At 38.2% G+C, this 14,760-nt stretch overlaps 1 protein-coding gene across 2 annotated transcripts in view; it reads right to left on the reverse strand.

Annotated features, from left to right (window-relative positions):
* KIF16B (kinesin family member 16B) overlaps positions 1–14,760 on the reverse strand; it is a 140,697-nt gene that overhangs the window by 8,134 nt on the left and 117,803 nt on the right. For both annotated transcript variants that reach the window (XM_063152551.1, XM_063152550.1), the window contains one exon: positions 8,733–8,816. In XM_063152551.1, coding sequence (XP_063008621.1) covers positions 8,733–8,816 — 84 coding nt within the window. The remainder of the gene's footprint in view (positions 1–8,732; positions 8,817–14,760) is intronic.

A 14,760-nucleotide genomic window follows, 5' to 3' on the forward strand; every position in this document is an offset into this window, starting at 1 on the left:
GTACCTAAATTACTTTGGAATTAAGCAGGTAAGAATCAAGCTTCTTTAAGCAGCTAAATTGCACTAAAAAATACTGGGACTTAGAATTTTAGCCTCTTGGGAAAGTCTTTCTATGTTTTTCATGCACAGCATGATGCAGGTGCCTTGAATCAGAGTTAGTTTTCTGCACAGTTGTACAGGTGAAGCAGATTTCACCTCGACATCTCCAGAAGTGCTTGAGTGACACTAAAATTTAATTTTACCCAAGGTGGTACTGAAATTTACTCAAATTCATATACCTTTTTGAATTTTCTTAATGTGCAAGCATTCTGAGAGATGCCAGTTATGATTCCAGGTGAAACTGCTCTCTCAGGCTTTCAAAACCCAAACTATTCATTATAGCTGTTTGGAACATTTTTCTGTGCAAGTCTAATGGCATGAGCACATTATGCTGAATTACTATTATGCCACATCAATTGAATCAACTTCTTAAGTCAGTCTACATCCCAAATTACAGTCTTATTCTGCCTGTAATTTGTTAAAAATCCACAGGACTTCTTATTTCTTACAATGTCTGCATGGTAAAAGCTTACATTTATTGGCTTTAGGCAGCTCTAATGAAAACTGAATTGCAGGCTGGCAGGGAAGCAAATAAAAAGGCAGCAAGGGCTATGATTGGTCTATCAGTGTGAGACTTCTTTGGAAAGTGAATGACCATTCTGAAAAGGATCAAAACAGACCTGTCTAGTGAAGGAAGAGCACAAGTCAGAACAAGTCCTGTCAAAATTTATTTAGAAAGAACAACAGGACTGAATTCAACATGCATCCCTGGGCCAGCAGTGTGTGACAGTGTGTCATCTGCTGGAATGGGCAAACACCTACCAAACAACGTGACATGCATCTCCCTCTGCTTCCTCTGGTGAAAGGCCAGGCTGGAGAATGACTGATACTCTTGCTTTGGAAAGGGGTAGTACCAGATTCAACCCAGTGTCCCTGGCTGGTCACTCCTTTTATTCATCTGCCCACATCTGCATGTGCAGAGCCATTAATGGAGATTGTGATGAAGGTACACAACTTCAAAACTTGGTTTGTAGGAGTATGTTGGGAAATTTAGTCCATTCTGACAACAAAACTCATTAGGATATGGAGCTAAACTGGAGCTCAAACTACATGCTGCCCCACTTTCCAAACTCACTTAATCATAATAAACATACCTCCCTATTTTCTGATACTCTGAAATATCTAAAAAGGAAAGGGAAAAATAAAAAGGCCTTTAAATTGCAAATCCTATTTAATTAATTAAATTATGGAGATAAATATTTGATCCCAAAAGATAATTTTTGAGGTAGGGACCTGAAGCTATACACCTAAAAAAAGAAACACCGAAAATTCTTCTAAAGAGGGAAGATGTATATTATGCCAAGTTACCTCTAGTAAGCTCTGCAGAGCAAGGCTTCAGACTGATTTTGAATGAAGCCCAGAGTTTGAGCAAATGAGTCCACACTCTCCATTCCTTTTGCATTCAGTAGCCTGTCAAACCAGAGCTTAAAATTAACTTATCCAGAAAATAACCTCAGGCTATTGTTCCTTCTAAATGACCATCTTTATCATGTGTTTTGATTACAAGAATAATGTCTTGCATTGTTGTGGGCTAGCTGAAGGTCTACAGTATTTAATCAAGTAACATTTTATTGGTATGGGATCAACAGCTGACCTATGCAAAGCTCTGCTTCTTTGTATCTAGTGACTGCAACCAATAAGGACAATTAATTTTATTTACGCATTTTGGAACCCAACAAGGTCTCACACAAGAAGCAGAGCCACTCAAAAATAAGATTAAACGCTTTGCTGCTGAGAACTGTAGCAACTCCTCTTTGAGGGTTGATGCTTCAAAACCAGAAAAGCCACGTGCCTTGGGTGCCCCAATGCTGTGGTGACAGATGGGAACCTGACATGTGAACTTGCCCTCAGATGGCTAAATGCAAAGTCTGTCTGCCAGCAAAACTTCAGTGCTGCTGCTGAAAAGCAGTTATTTTTGTTCTTAAATTTTGCAGTGGTTTCTAGAGGATTTGAAAGGCACCTGGTGCAGACTGACTATACCTAAATTAGAAAATGATCTATGGCATGGATTTTATGTAGCTGATATTCACAATGAGGCCCAGCCACACACAGCTCTTCTCTTGTCTTTGTGGATGCATCTGTGCTCTTTCCTTCCCTGATCCCACTGCATCCCTATTCCTCTAGTGGGAAATTAAAGCCATCACTCCAAGATATTGCATTCTGTAGCTCAGACTATGGGCATGAAACAATCCTCTCTAGGATATCAAACACCAGCATTTGCAGTGGTTTGCTTTTGCACCACCAGTGCTGCTGGTGTGCATTTATATCTGTGAAAAAAAAGAGAAGAGTTTCCTTTTATTTTCCAGTAAGTATCAAGCTGTATTTTGAATGTGTTCTGAAGTCCATCTCACCTAGACTCTGCTAAGAACAGCAATCACCACCACACTGTCACAGGCAAACATTCATTCTGTAAGAGCCAGGCTGGTGAGCAGCTGCATAAAGCTCCTTTTAGAAAACTTTGGCATTAGGGATGTTGCAAGCTGATGCCTGTGTCTAATAATTTTCTTTTAGTAATCAATTTGAACAAACATCTATAGAGTACCTTAGTGACTAGTGTCATTCAGGGAAAAAAAATCAAACAGAAATGGTAATTCAAACCCCACTTGATAGGGTTTTTGCAATACAGACATCAATTCACCTGCAACTAGGTTCTCTCAGTTAAATACATTTGGGAATGGAGCAATGAAACCAAGACTTGGGGGGAGAACTAATGAAGTTTACACAGAATATTCAGGTGATGAATAATCTAACATCACAGTAAAATGTTTCTGTCCTCATGACTTCAAGGAAAACCTCAATGTCTGAGGCAGATTCAAACATTCTGTTTGCTCACATTTGTTGACAAATATTTTGAGAGTTTCTTCCTTCTCAGACATTTCTATTGCTGGCTTCCACCAAGGTATTAATTAAAATACTAATAAGACACTTAAATAACAAGAATCAATCCAAGTTCAAGAAAAAGGTGCTATTTCCATTATTTCATCTTTTCCTTAAGAACCAGATTCCTGGAGCCATCTCAGCATAATGTTACTTTTAAAGGGGAAACATGACACAGCTAAACTTACAGCCTTATTTTAAACAAAACCTAGAAATCATCACCTCCAAAGGAACTCAAGTGAAAATACAAACTAAAAACTAAACAAAGGATTTGACTTCTAAGTTAATCTAATTTTGGAAGGTTAATTTTGGCTGAAGGTAACAGCAATATTTCAGCCAGTTCAGTGTCTACAATACTTTCCCCAGACAGTTTTCCAGATTGGACAGCAAAATTGAATTATGCAGCTCATTCAAGATTTATTTCTGCCTCCTGCATTAACACCTATCATTGAAATCCTCACTGGCAGACATCAGGAAGTGAGGAGGACAATTATATTATTAATTTTAAATAAATTGAGCATGTCTATCTTTTAAAGAGGTTCAAAGTGCCAAGAAAAAAGAAGAGCAGAGGCAATGCCAGGAAGATGTATATGCTTCTACAGAACTCAACAGAGGCTCACATTACCACTCTGTTAACAGAATGATTTTTATTCCCTGAGCTCTGTAAGTGCAGCAAAAGACAACACATTACTCCTACTGACTGCTGAGCTTTATTTCCAGATCACAGATCAGAGGATATTCTGAACTGGAAGTGACCCACAAGGATCAAGTCCAGCTCTTCATGGAATGGCCAGTCTGGGGATGGAAGCCACAACCTTGGTGTTACCAGCACCACACTCTAACCAACTGCTGATCCCTAAAAACCCACCAGAGATTCTGCTTGTTTCTCCTTTTGCTGTCTGCAAACCAACCTGGGGAAATGCAGGCCTGAGAACAGGGAACAGAGACAAGGAGACAGTCTGAGGCTTGGGACAGTTTTGTTTTCCTTTAAGCAACAACCTGTTTGGATTTTGTTGGCAATAAAGTTGCTTTTTGCTAAACACACTGGTAACAGCAAGGGCAAGAAGGAAAGTCCATGAATGCAAGGCTTCTGACCGAAGAGTCAAGAAACACAGCTTAATCTGCTATGTCAGCTTATCCTGCCCAGCTTCTCTGGCTGCACAATGGGAAAACAGGCCTAAAAATAATCTTCATTACTACAGAAAAGCATGAGTCTAAGAGAGGAAGAAAAAAGAATAGTCAGGGGAATGGTATGATACAGAAACACAGTATCCATAGAAGCTGGGATTTCAGGAAAATTTCTTTTTAGTGTCATCCACAGACCTAGCAACTTGTCAGAACGCAGGACATTTCTCTGGTTGTCCTGGATGGCTCGAGCCCCTGCCTGGGGGCTCAGAGACCTTGGCACAGAGCCCAAGACACCAGCGACTTTGATTTTGACCCATGGAGCAAATTACCACCTCTATATGAAGAATTACAAGTCAAGAGAGTTTAAGTAGAATAATAGTTAGTTTGTCAAAGGGTGAAAAGTAAATTTTTGAGGTTTTAGAATGGGGGCTCAAGGTCCCAAGACAGAAGAATCTGGAGGTGCTGTGTCCTTCTTCTTTCTTTATCCTAGCCTCCATCTTCTAGGTGATGTTGGCACTTTTAGATTGGTTTAAAGTAGAAACTCACTGTCTAACATAGGTGATAGGTATTGGGAAGTTATTGTAAATAATGTACACGTAGCTTTTAATATAAAAGGCAGTCAGTGTACCTCTGTCTGACCTGCTGAACAGACCTCAGCAGGCCACAGAAAGAATGTTACAGATAAGAAACAATAAACAACCTTGAAAATTACAACCAAAGAATCCTGACTCCTCCTTTGACTACCAGGCTAAGAAAAAAAAAACTAGTACATATCTCAAAGTCATTCTGACCAGCAAAGATCTCAAGAGCAATTCACCAAGGAACTAAAGATACTTTGCAGTTAAAACAGGAATAGATACATTCACTGACTCTTGTGGCAAGTATTTCCTTTACAAAGCTTTTCCTTAAAAAATACGAAAAAATGAATATGCATCATCTGAATTCACTTTAAAAAAGGATCCTATACTCTTACCTACTAATTTCTATTTGCAAGAAAGGATAGATACAAAATAACTTCTGCTCATTAACTTTATTCAGAAGAATTCTTGGCTATGTCACTTAAGGCAAATTTAAACAACCAAGGTTGGCTCTGAAGTAAAATTACAGTCTTTAAACTGCAAAACAATAAATTTAGAGTTTTGCCCTGCAACAGGTCCCTGATGAAGAGCTAAATTAATAGATTGCAATAGGGTATTTTGGGTAGATAATTTTAAATACTATGTAGATGTACCAACAGCTCTTAAGATGTATAGGTAAAAACTTGCACATTATTTTCCAAAGCTCTATGGTAATGTCAAATACAGTTCAAAAGACTTGATATTATACCAACAAACACCAAAGCAAAAGTGTTTACAGTGCAACTACATATCATGCTGGAGATCAAAGTTGAGTTCTCAGGTTCATTTCACACAAAAATACTTCATGTAATGTGCTTTCCTACAAACAAGGCAATGTGAAGCTTTCAGTTAGTTAGCATTTGTACCAGCTAGGAAATATAAAAGAACTTAATGTTATACACAAACCTTGAGCTTACTTAAAAATCACAATCCTTATAATTTAGGGCTCTCTGGATTCTTTTACTCCAAGTGATTTCACCTCCATTATGATTAAATAGGCCCACTTCTAAACCCAGGCTGAAATATGGTAGCACTACATCTCAATCTTCAAACAAAACAAACCCCACAACAGCCAGTCCCCCTGATTCTAGTTGTCTAGAAAGGTACCAAAAACCCACTGCTCTATCTCAGTACTTCTATTGTGGCAAGAATCCTAGAGATGATATGTAGGAAAAACTAAATTCTTCGTAAACTGTCTTGCAAAGGGAGAAATCTGATTAGGCACAAGGAACTGCAGTTGCTAAGAGATGACCTGTGGGAAGCACTGAACTACCCAAAGCTATTTCAATGAAAGAAGTTCAGAAAAAATGATATGGAGTTCCAGCCTATTTAAGATTCATGAATACCTAATGTAAAAAATGTGTAAAGAAGAGCAGAGCAATTTCTTTATCACCACCACTAGGATGACTGCTCTACTAATAATCTTACATCAAAAAATATTTGCTCAGAACACTTACTAGACTGGTATTTCAGGCTGTCATTTATTTTCAGTCAATAAAATTAGCTCAATAAAATTGGTCTGCTAGCTGTACTTTGCTTTTTCTAAAAATGCTGAATTAGCCATTAGCTCTTGACTAAGCAAGTGGAACAACCAAACAAGCTTTCATACCCTCCTACAGCTGTACCAACACATGAGCTGTGAAACAGATTGCAAAGGGTTTTCAGCAAATCAAGGAACAGGATCAGGTGTGAAAGTCAACTGAATACAAGCCATGATTCTACTTGATACCAAGGTCTAACACTCTCACTTCGCATCTGCCCAAATTTCCAAAAGCTAAGGATCCAAGTTCCACACAAAGACAATCCCTCCAGTTTAATTTACCACTCCCCAGTTACACCCTGATGCACACTCAGGGCTCACACCAGACTGAAAGGCCACAAGGCATGAACATCCAGTATTTGAAACAGAGCTGGTGCCCGGGCCATCTGCCACTATTGTGGCATGACTGCCACTTTCACAGCACAACTCAAGACATTCTTTGAGCCTTTAAAGCATTACATGACTTTGGAAACCATCCCTGCTTAGGTGGTTTCTCTCACTCTTCACCAAGGAGGCTGCAGCTGAGCGAGCTCTCTGGCTATGGGCAAAGCCAGAGCAAACCATTGCAAAATATACAGTGAAAAGAAAACACTGTGATTACAGATCTAGACATCAGGAAGTTTTGATCAGCCTGTTGCATTCAATTCCTCATGGCAAGGATAGTAACATTTGCTTGGCTCCTCATCCTCTTTATCTGGCTTGCCCTGAGCCACAGGGGATTTTCAGTTCTTCACCACTGTGACTACTCAGTGGAATGGCCAAGGGGCACACAGCAAAACATATTAATGTGAACAGTTGCCATATATTCTTATGCTTGCAAAATATATACGTAAAAAAGTTTTAAACCCTAACTTAGTTAAAATAGATACAATATAATTTTAAACTAAAACCTGGCTATAAAGTGTCACAGTCATATTTTCTGAAAAATCCTCTTGCCCAGGATGCTTCTCCTGGGAAGCCGAGAGGCCTCTGAGAAAAAGGAAAACAATATTCTCTCATTTGCTTCTCTTGTGTTTTGCTGCTTTGGAATGTGGTTGGAGATTGTTTCATTGGTTTCTGGTGTGAATTGTTTTGACTCTTTGGCCAATCAGGGCCAAGCTGTGTCGGGGCTCTGGAAAGAGTCACGAGTTTTCATTATTATCTTTTAGCCTTCTGTAAGTATTAAATATCCTTTCCGTATTCTTCAGTATAGTTTAGTATAGTATTCTTTTATATAATATAGTATCTTAAAATAATAAATTAGCCTTCCAAGTACATGGACTAAGACTCATCATTCCTTCCTCCGTCTGGGGAACCCCACAAATACAAGAGTAAAGCTGTAAGTATTACATGGCCGTGATCAAAGCATTGCTATACACAGCAGTTTTACCATTAAAATCATTACAATAAAATCTCTTAGTAAACCAATGAAAGGTCAGAAAGATTAAGAGATTAATTTTTTACTGGCAAAAAATATGCAAATTGAGTACTAGACTGGAATATGGGCATACCTTTATGGTATGTATTGAGGATGTGAAAGAAAAAAAAATTCATTTTGTGCTTCATGTCAGACAGCCTGACATAAGAGGTCAGGGGGAGGATGTTTTCAAAGAAAAGGTGAAGTCCTTTTCTTTGTAGAAAAAATTCAAACCACCTAAGAAAAGATCCCAGTTGTAAGCAATCTACTTTTATATTAATTTCTCTAAAGCTCTACCTAATGCTATTTTAGCTCCACAAAGAATATAATTCTTAATGACTTGCATGATCAAGTAATCCCCATGTTTCTGCAATATCGTTACAGGGTGTACAGCTTAGTCTTTGATAATGCCTCTTCCCCAGAACCCCATCTCCTTCCCCTGGGCTGCAGTAAAACATGCATTAACATAGAAATAAAAAGACCTAATGTGTTTAAAATCATGCTATCCACACAGCACTGTAGAACTACCAAAATAACTCAAACCCTCCAACTCAATAACCTTGTCCACAATAAAATTAATTTTTTTAAATTCATTGAAAGAAAAAGAATACATTCACAAAGCTGGGTTACAAAATAAAACTCAAAGATGCCTAAATATTGCTTTAGTTCTGTCATGAGATATTTGGATATACTATGATAAAATGGTAAATCTCCAGCTAACAGGCTGCATTTAAAATAGCAGCAATTTTTTTTAATCTAGTCTTGCACAGACACCAGCTGTCTACAGTGAACACTTACCTCACCCACCACCTTTCCCCCTTAAATAAATCTATCTCCTATGAACATCTCTAAGAGTTCCTTTTTTTTTCTAGATTAGGAGTAATTTATTTTTTAAGAGATGTTTCCTTACTTTGCAATGTACTGCTGCCATCTCCTGTGTTAAACGAGGCAGCAAGTAACTTGATACTCACAAACAGGCTATTTAGTGTTGATCATGTGGGAATGGCTTCTGTTGGTGCAGCAGGGAGTACTCCTCCCAAACACACAGCAGAAGCCTGTAAAAAATTGGTATTACCTCTAAGTGACACCTTCGTTCTGCAATCACTCGCTCATCCTTGTTCCCAAAGAGCTTCTTTGGAGGGAATTCTAAAGTGGCAACCTGGAAGACATTAAAGGATGAATCAGCATCACAAGTGACAAGCTCAAATGAGAAAATTCTGTTTAAAAAGCAACTAGGAAGAAGAAGAAACTGCCAAATATTCATGAGCTACACTGCCACTACAGGACACAAAACAACATGAGCGCACACACCACTGCTCTCAAGGTGAAGAAAAAAGAGAAGTTTATTTTCTTACTCTAACATTTATAGTTTTCTCAAAGTGACAGTGATTGGAGGGTGAAAGTGCCACATCTCCAATGACACTGGACAAACTAACAGTCCATTAAATTTCTCTTCTTCCATAAAAGAATGCAAAACAATAAGTGATTTACAGAAAGCGTGTGAGAAAGTTTGCTACAAGAATGTAAACATCAGAAGGCTTAGAAAATCTTAAAAAAATCAAAGCAACACTACACTACAAGTTATTAGTAAATATCACATTCTACATTTCTACTGAGGTTATTGTGATCTGCTCTGTAGTACTGCTAAGATAAAGATGCATTTTGTCATCAGAGAGTGACTGAAAGAAAATTTAGGAATTGGACTGTCACTGTTTGCCCACAGAAATATAAAAAATTTGCAATCCAAATGTGATGTGATAGTATCATATAGGAAGTAAGAACAATTTCTGCAGAAAAATGTATCTTAAATAAACTGCATTTAGTCTCTTAAAATCTGTGGTCTCCAACACGGTAGTGTAATTTGGTAGTACATTATGGTAGTTTAAATTGTTTGCTTATATTCTATCATAAATGTAAGATCATTGGATCTTAGAACTATCACTGAAGTCATGCTCTGGGAGATGAATTGCTGGGCTACAGCCAACACTTGATCTGAAGCTTTTGTTGTGCCCTGAACTACCACTTCTTGTAACTCAGCTGCAGCTCAATGCCATTCAAACATGTGTCCACACTGGGAGCTGACAGCTTCAACTTCTGAAGAGAATTCACACATGCAGGCAAAATCCTGCTTGATCACACTGAAAATGAGAAAAAGGCAATGGCACAAATGCTAAAAACAACTATTCAGATCTCTACTTTTAGTTCTTCTAGAGAGGTGATCAAAGCTATCTCCTCATTTCTTTTTCCATCCTATGGGGGAAGGGGGGCAGGGAGAGAGAGAAAGTAAGAGAGAGAGGAAGAGAAAGAGAGAAAGAGAGAAAGAGGAGAAAGAGAGAAAGAGAGAAAGAGAGAAAGAGAGAAAGAGAGAAAGAGAGAAAGAGAGAAAGAGAGAAAGAGAGAAAGAGAGAAAGAGAGAAAGAGAGAGAGAAAGAGAGAAAGAGAGAAAGAGAGAAAGGAGGGAGGGAACTGCCTCCCCTTTTTGTATACCAATAAATAAAATGCTTGAACTAATTAAAGCCAGCTATATCTGGAAAACACACAAAAGGCTCAAGAGCTGGTAACAAGTACCACTGAACTTGGTCTGCTAAGCCACTGGGAACAATGCAGGAGAAAGCAGGTCCTCTCCCCATAAATTGTGTTTGCACTTGAAGGTAAATCAAACCCATTTTTTTCCCCAGCACTCACATCATGAGATAGAATAACGCAACCTCCCACTGGAATTGCTGGAGTTGTTTTGCAGGTAAATCCCTCTGTAAAATTGCCTCCTGCATTAATTCCCCAGGCTGTTTGATGATATTGAACCAGTAAAAAAGATGCATCATTTTCTAGTCTGTCAGCACATACAGGACTGTGGAGAATTTACAGCTGGTTACAGGGAGCAGACATACACTGATTTAAATGAGGAGCTCCATTATTAACATTGAATGTAAGCAGCTTTAAAATACAGAGGAATTCTGCAATACAAATGATTTATTCCCACTCTCTGGTTCAACTCCAGCTTCAACAATTTTAAAGAAATGTCTAGACACCTTAAAATGATAAAAGTGATGTGGGGCACCAGAGGACATTGAAGAGATGTCTGCTCTCCATCAATCTTTCCAGCATGTCCCAATTATATTCCTCAAATTTCTCCAACCATATTCTTCTCAGTCTGCCTGCTTCTTCACATTGGCAGGACAAACAGTACACAACCAAACAGATTTGTATTATAATGTCCTGGGGACTTATTTTCACTGCATTATTCTCTTCTTCACCCATAAATTATTCTAAGTGCAAATACTTTCAAGGACTTCAAAATCCCACATCTGCATAAATTGCATTTTATTAAATAGTACTGCATCATGAACAAACTAGGTAAAACAGCTACCACCACAATCCCCTCCTGACCATAGAGAGATTGTTTTTTATATTTGTTTGTAAATAAATACTTTCATTATAGAATTTTAAAATAGTGTCTATTAAAAACCAATTTGCACAATGAACCTACCACTACAGCATTCTCAGACCTATTCTGTGGAGTCAAAGTAAGGTCTTAAATCAGGAAAGATTTCCTTATCTAAACTAAGTTCCATCTGAACAGGAATTTGGGGACTAATTCTACATAACTTTGGGATGAGCAAGCTGTTTTCCTAAGCTTTCTGGGTGTATCTTAGGAGAAAACCAGTTGTATTTCATAAAACCAATGTGTTTTGTTGAACGTTTCAAACAGAAATAACTACTCACATCGCTTTAACATTTCTTAACTCTCAAATTAATACTGTGCACATATGTCTGAAACCAAACCAAAGTCTATTACTAGAGTCATGAATTTAATGTGCAAGACAAGGGTCTCAGCCAGTAAACTTTGCTCTGCAATGTTCAAAGTCATAACATGTACCTATATGAAAATCATGAGTTTACTGCTGGTCAAGAAATGGGGATCTGCATACTTTATACAAAATAAAAGCCACCAGAATGTCAGTGTGCTGAACTTAACATACATATATAAAGTGAATATGTTTGTAATATGCCTGTGTGTATAGAATATACCTATTTATACATGTATGTCACTTAGAAGGATTTTTTAACCTGCAGAGGTGTGTTATAAAGCACTAATCAGTTACTGCAGATGGCATCTCTATGGGGCCAGTGACAAACCTCAGGCCTGCTAGAACATTTCTGTGCCCCACACTTTCCCAGTGGTCCCCTGGCTCCTCTTTTAGCCAAACGATTAGCAGATTAGGGTATCTCACAAATAAAGTACAAAGACCATTTCCATCACACAACAAATGCCCATCCAGCGACGTGACAGAAAATGCTCCAGCCACAAATTTCATCATCACTTCAAAAACTCACTTATTTCAATGGGTTCTACTCCTCTACATGCCCACAGTCTAATGCCCACCAAAATGAGAACGAGACATTCAAAACTGCAGGTGTGAGTTTCAGGCTATCCACTTAATGCAAACAAGACAGCACTAGTTCCCACCTACTTCGCAGCTTGAAAATTATCTTTGCAACATAAGAAACTGACACATCCTTGCAGCAAGGTGAATTGTGCAGTTCTCTATATGACTGAAAATTCAGTGTAATAGGAAGCCAGTCCACTGTCCTACATTTATATAAAATACACTATTAGCATATTTACCAGAGATAGTGTGCTTATTATAAATTAATAAATAAATAAATACACATACCCCCCCCACACTGATCTTCAACACTCTGACTTACTACTTTAATGCAGAGAAAATATATTGGTGCAAAAGCCCCACAGATATACAGAGTGACAATAAAACATCCTTATCCCATCATAATTTTGGTTCCTAAAGAGATGAACTAGAAGCAGCTCAGCAACACAAATACACTGAAGCAATGATAAATGTTGCAATAACTCCCTATAAAAATCCTCTGTCCTAATGTACTATTTGATATACAGACTCTGAACATAATTGTGTGAGATTCAGCAAAGCAAGGTTCAACAGAATTTTGAGGTTTATTTACAATACCTTATTCATTTAAGCCAAAGTGCAGTAGCAAATATTTCAATAAATATTTCAGATTTTGCTATTAGTGGTGCTACAGCACCTTTATGAAACTGTACAGTAACTTCAGTGGAAATAATCACTGTTACAGGTTAATGCACGCAGTACAGTATGTGACTGAGCACTGAAATATGTAAGAGATCTTGCAGGTATGGATTTTGCATCAAGATGTTTGCCTGGGCTCAAACACTCTAAGGGAATTTCACACTATCCAGATTCAGGAGTATCAATTATTCTTTCAGAATTAAATGTTTGAGTACCCTCTGGCCCAGATGAATTCTTCAAGGGTCTCACCTTGACAATGAGATGAACATTTTGTGACAATGCAAGGAGCAACAGTGGAACTGGACAGGCAGTAAGGGAAATAATTTTCCTTCCATGGAATTTCTGACACACTCCTCCCTGCCCGCCCCACTTCCTGCAGTGGCAACAGAAGCATTTGGCAGACAGTCTTTTCTGGCAGGGATGTTTTGTCATTTTCTAGGGCTGCTGATGAGGTGATGTATTTTCTGTCAGGGGAAATTAAGAGGCATATTCCCCAGCCTGATAGGAAGAGAGGGCTTGAATGATTTCCTGAGAAGCTTCTGTATATAGCGTGCAAGATTTCTAATTTTTATTCTGACAGCAGAAGCATCTCCCTACTAAAATTAATCACTGCATCCCTGCAATCCACATTTCATTATATCCACAGGAGTGCACACACATGCATACTTGTACCATGGGCAAGGCTGGGACTGTGCTTAGACTCAAAAGGCAAAGCCAGATCATATATTTTAAAATAATACACAGAGACCTCAAGACTGCATATCAGCACTCCTAATGTCTTTTACACATTAAACTTTTTACAGTGAATGATGTTTATCCTACCTGGCAACTGTTGCTAGGCAGTAGCAGTTGCAGAGAGAGGCAAACAGTAATTTGCAATTTACTCCCTAATTTCTTCACAATAAATAAAGACCATGTTTTATTTCTAGGTCTAGCATTACTTAGAGACATGTTATTTGTCTGTCTCAGCAACATTATCTGTAAGAAACAATACTCACCTGCCACAATGGAGTATTTGTGAGTTAGTACAATCAAATATGAGGTTCAGTCCTCAAGTAGAAGGTGCTTTGTACCCAGTACATGTTATTGTAGCAAACTTTAAAAAGCTGAATGGATTCCTCTTCTTCTCTCACATTCCAGTCCGGAGACTGGTTTTTGGCAGGCATTTAATGCTGATAAAAGCAGGTGGCAGAACAGCAAGTGACCCTTTGTTTGTCACCTATTCTATCTTACATTCAACTCTGACTTTAAGATTCTGGGAACAGCACCTACCTAACAACACCTATTTGGAAGCAAACCTTTTTAAAGGGAGACCAGACTTCATAGTGTTCAACTCCTGAGCCCCAGGGAGAGATGTGAATTTGGAGATTGGCCTTTTGGAAACCAAGACAGTGAAAATGAAGGCTCCAATACCATGAAATGCTCTGCCTCAGATGGGGCGCACTCTCATTTCAGAGCCTTTATGAAAAAATAGTGATCAGCATTTGAAGAGTGTCCTTTAATTTCTATTACAATCTGTTGGAGACTCTTCACTGACAGTTTGTCTGCTTGAGGACCTGCTGGATTTAATTCAGTTCAGGGGTTTTATGGTGCAGCAGAACAGAACATGGTAATGAAAACTCTTGTACAATACTTTGCAGATGATATTTCAACTCATAGTGGACCAAAGCAAAATACCACATAATACAGCCATGTAGGCTTGTCACTTCTGAAACATGAAATTGTTCCAAGTGTTATGCCCCCTAAACATTAAAAAAATTCCATTTTCTGACATCAAGCAAAAATCTACAGGATTGAAACATCTCATTATTTTTGGCTGGTACATTCTATGTTTTAGTGCCTACAATAAGGTAAAATACCTTTTTAAGAAGAAATAAAGGGCAAACATTGATGGGGTCTGAATCATCTTTAACCTTTCATCTCAAATTGTCTTTTTACTTCAATGTTTTGATACATTTAAATGGGCGGAAAGGGGAAAAAAGAAAATTAAGGAAATGCTAACTATTTAAAAACTCAGTCATCTTTAGTTCTCATGTT

Source organism: Melospiza melodia, chromosome 3 (assembly GCF_035770615.1).
Source record: "Melospiza melodia melodia isolate bMelMel2 chromosome 3, bMelMel2.pri, whole genome shotgun sequence".
Classification (NCBI taxonomy): Eukaryota; Metazoa; Chordata; class Aves; order Passeriformes; family Passerellidae; genus Melospiza; species Melospiza melodia.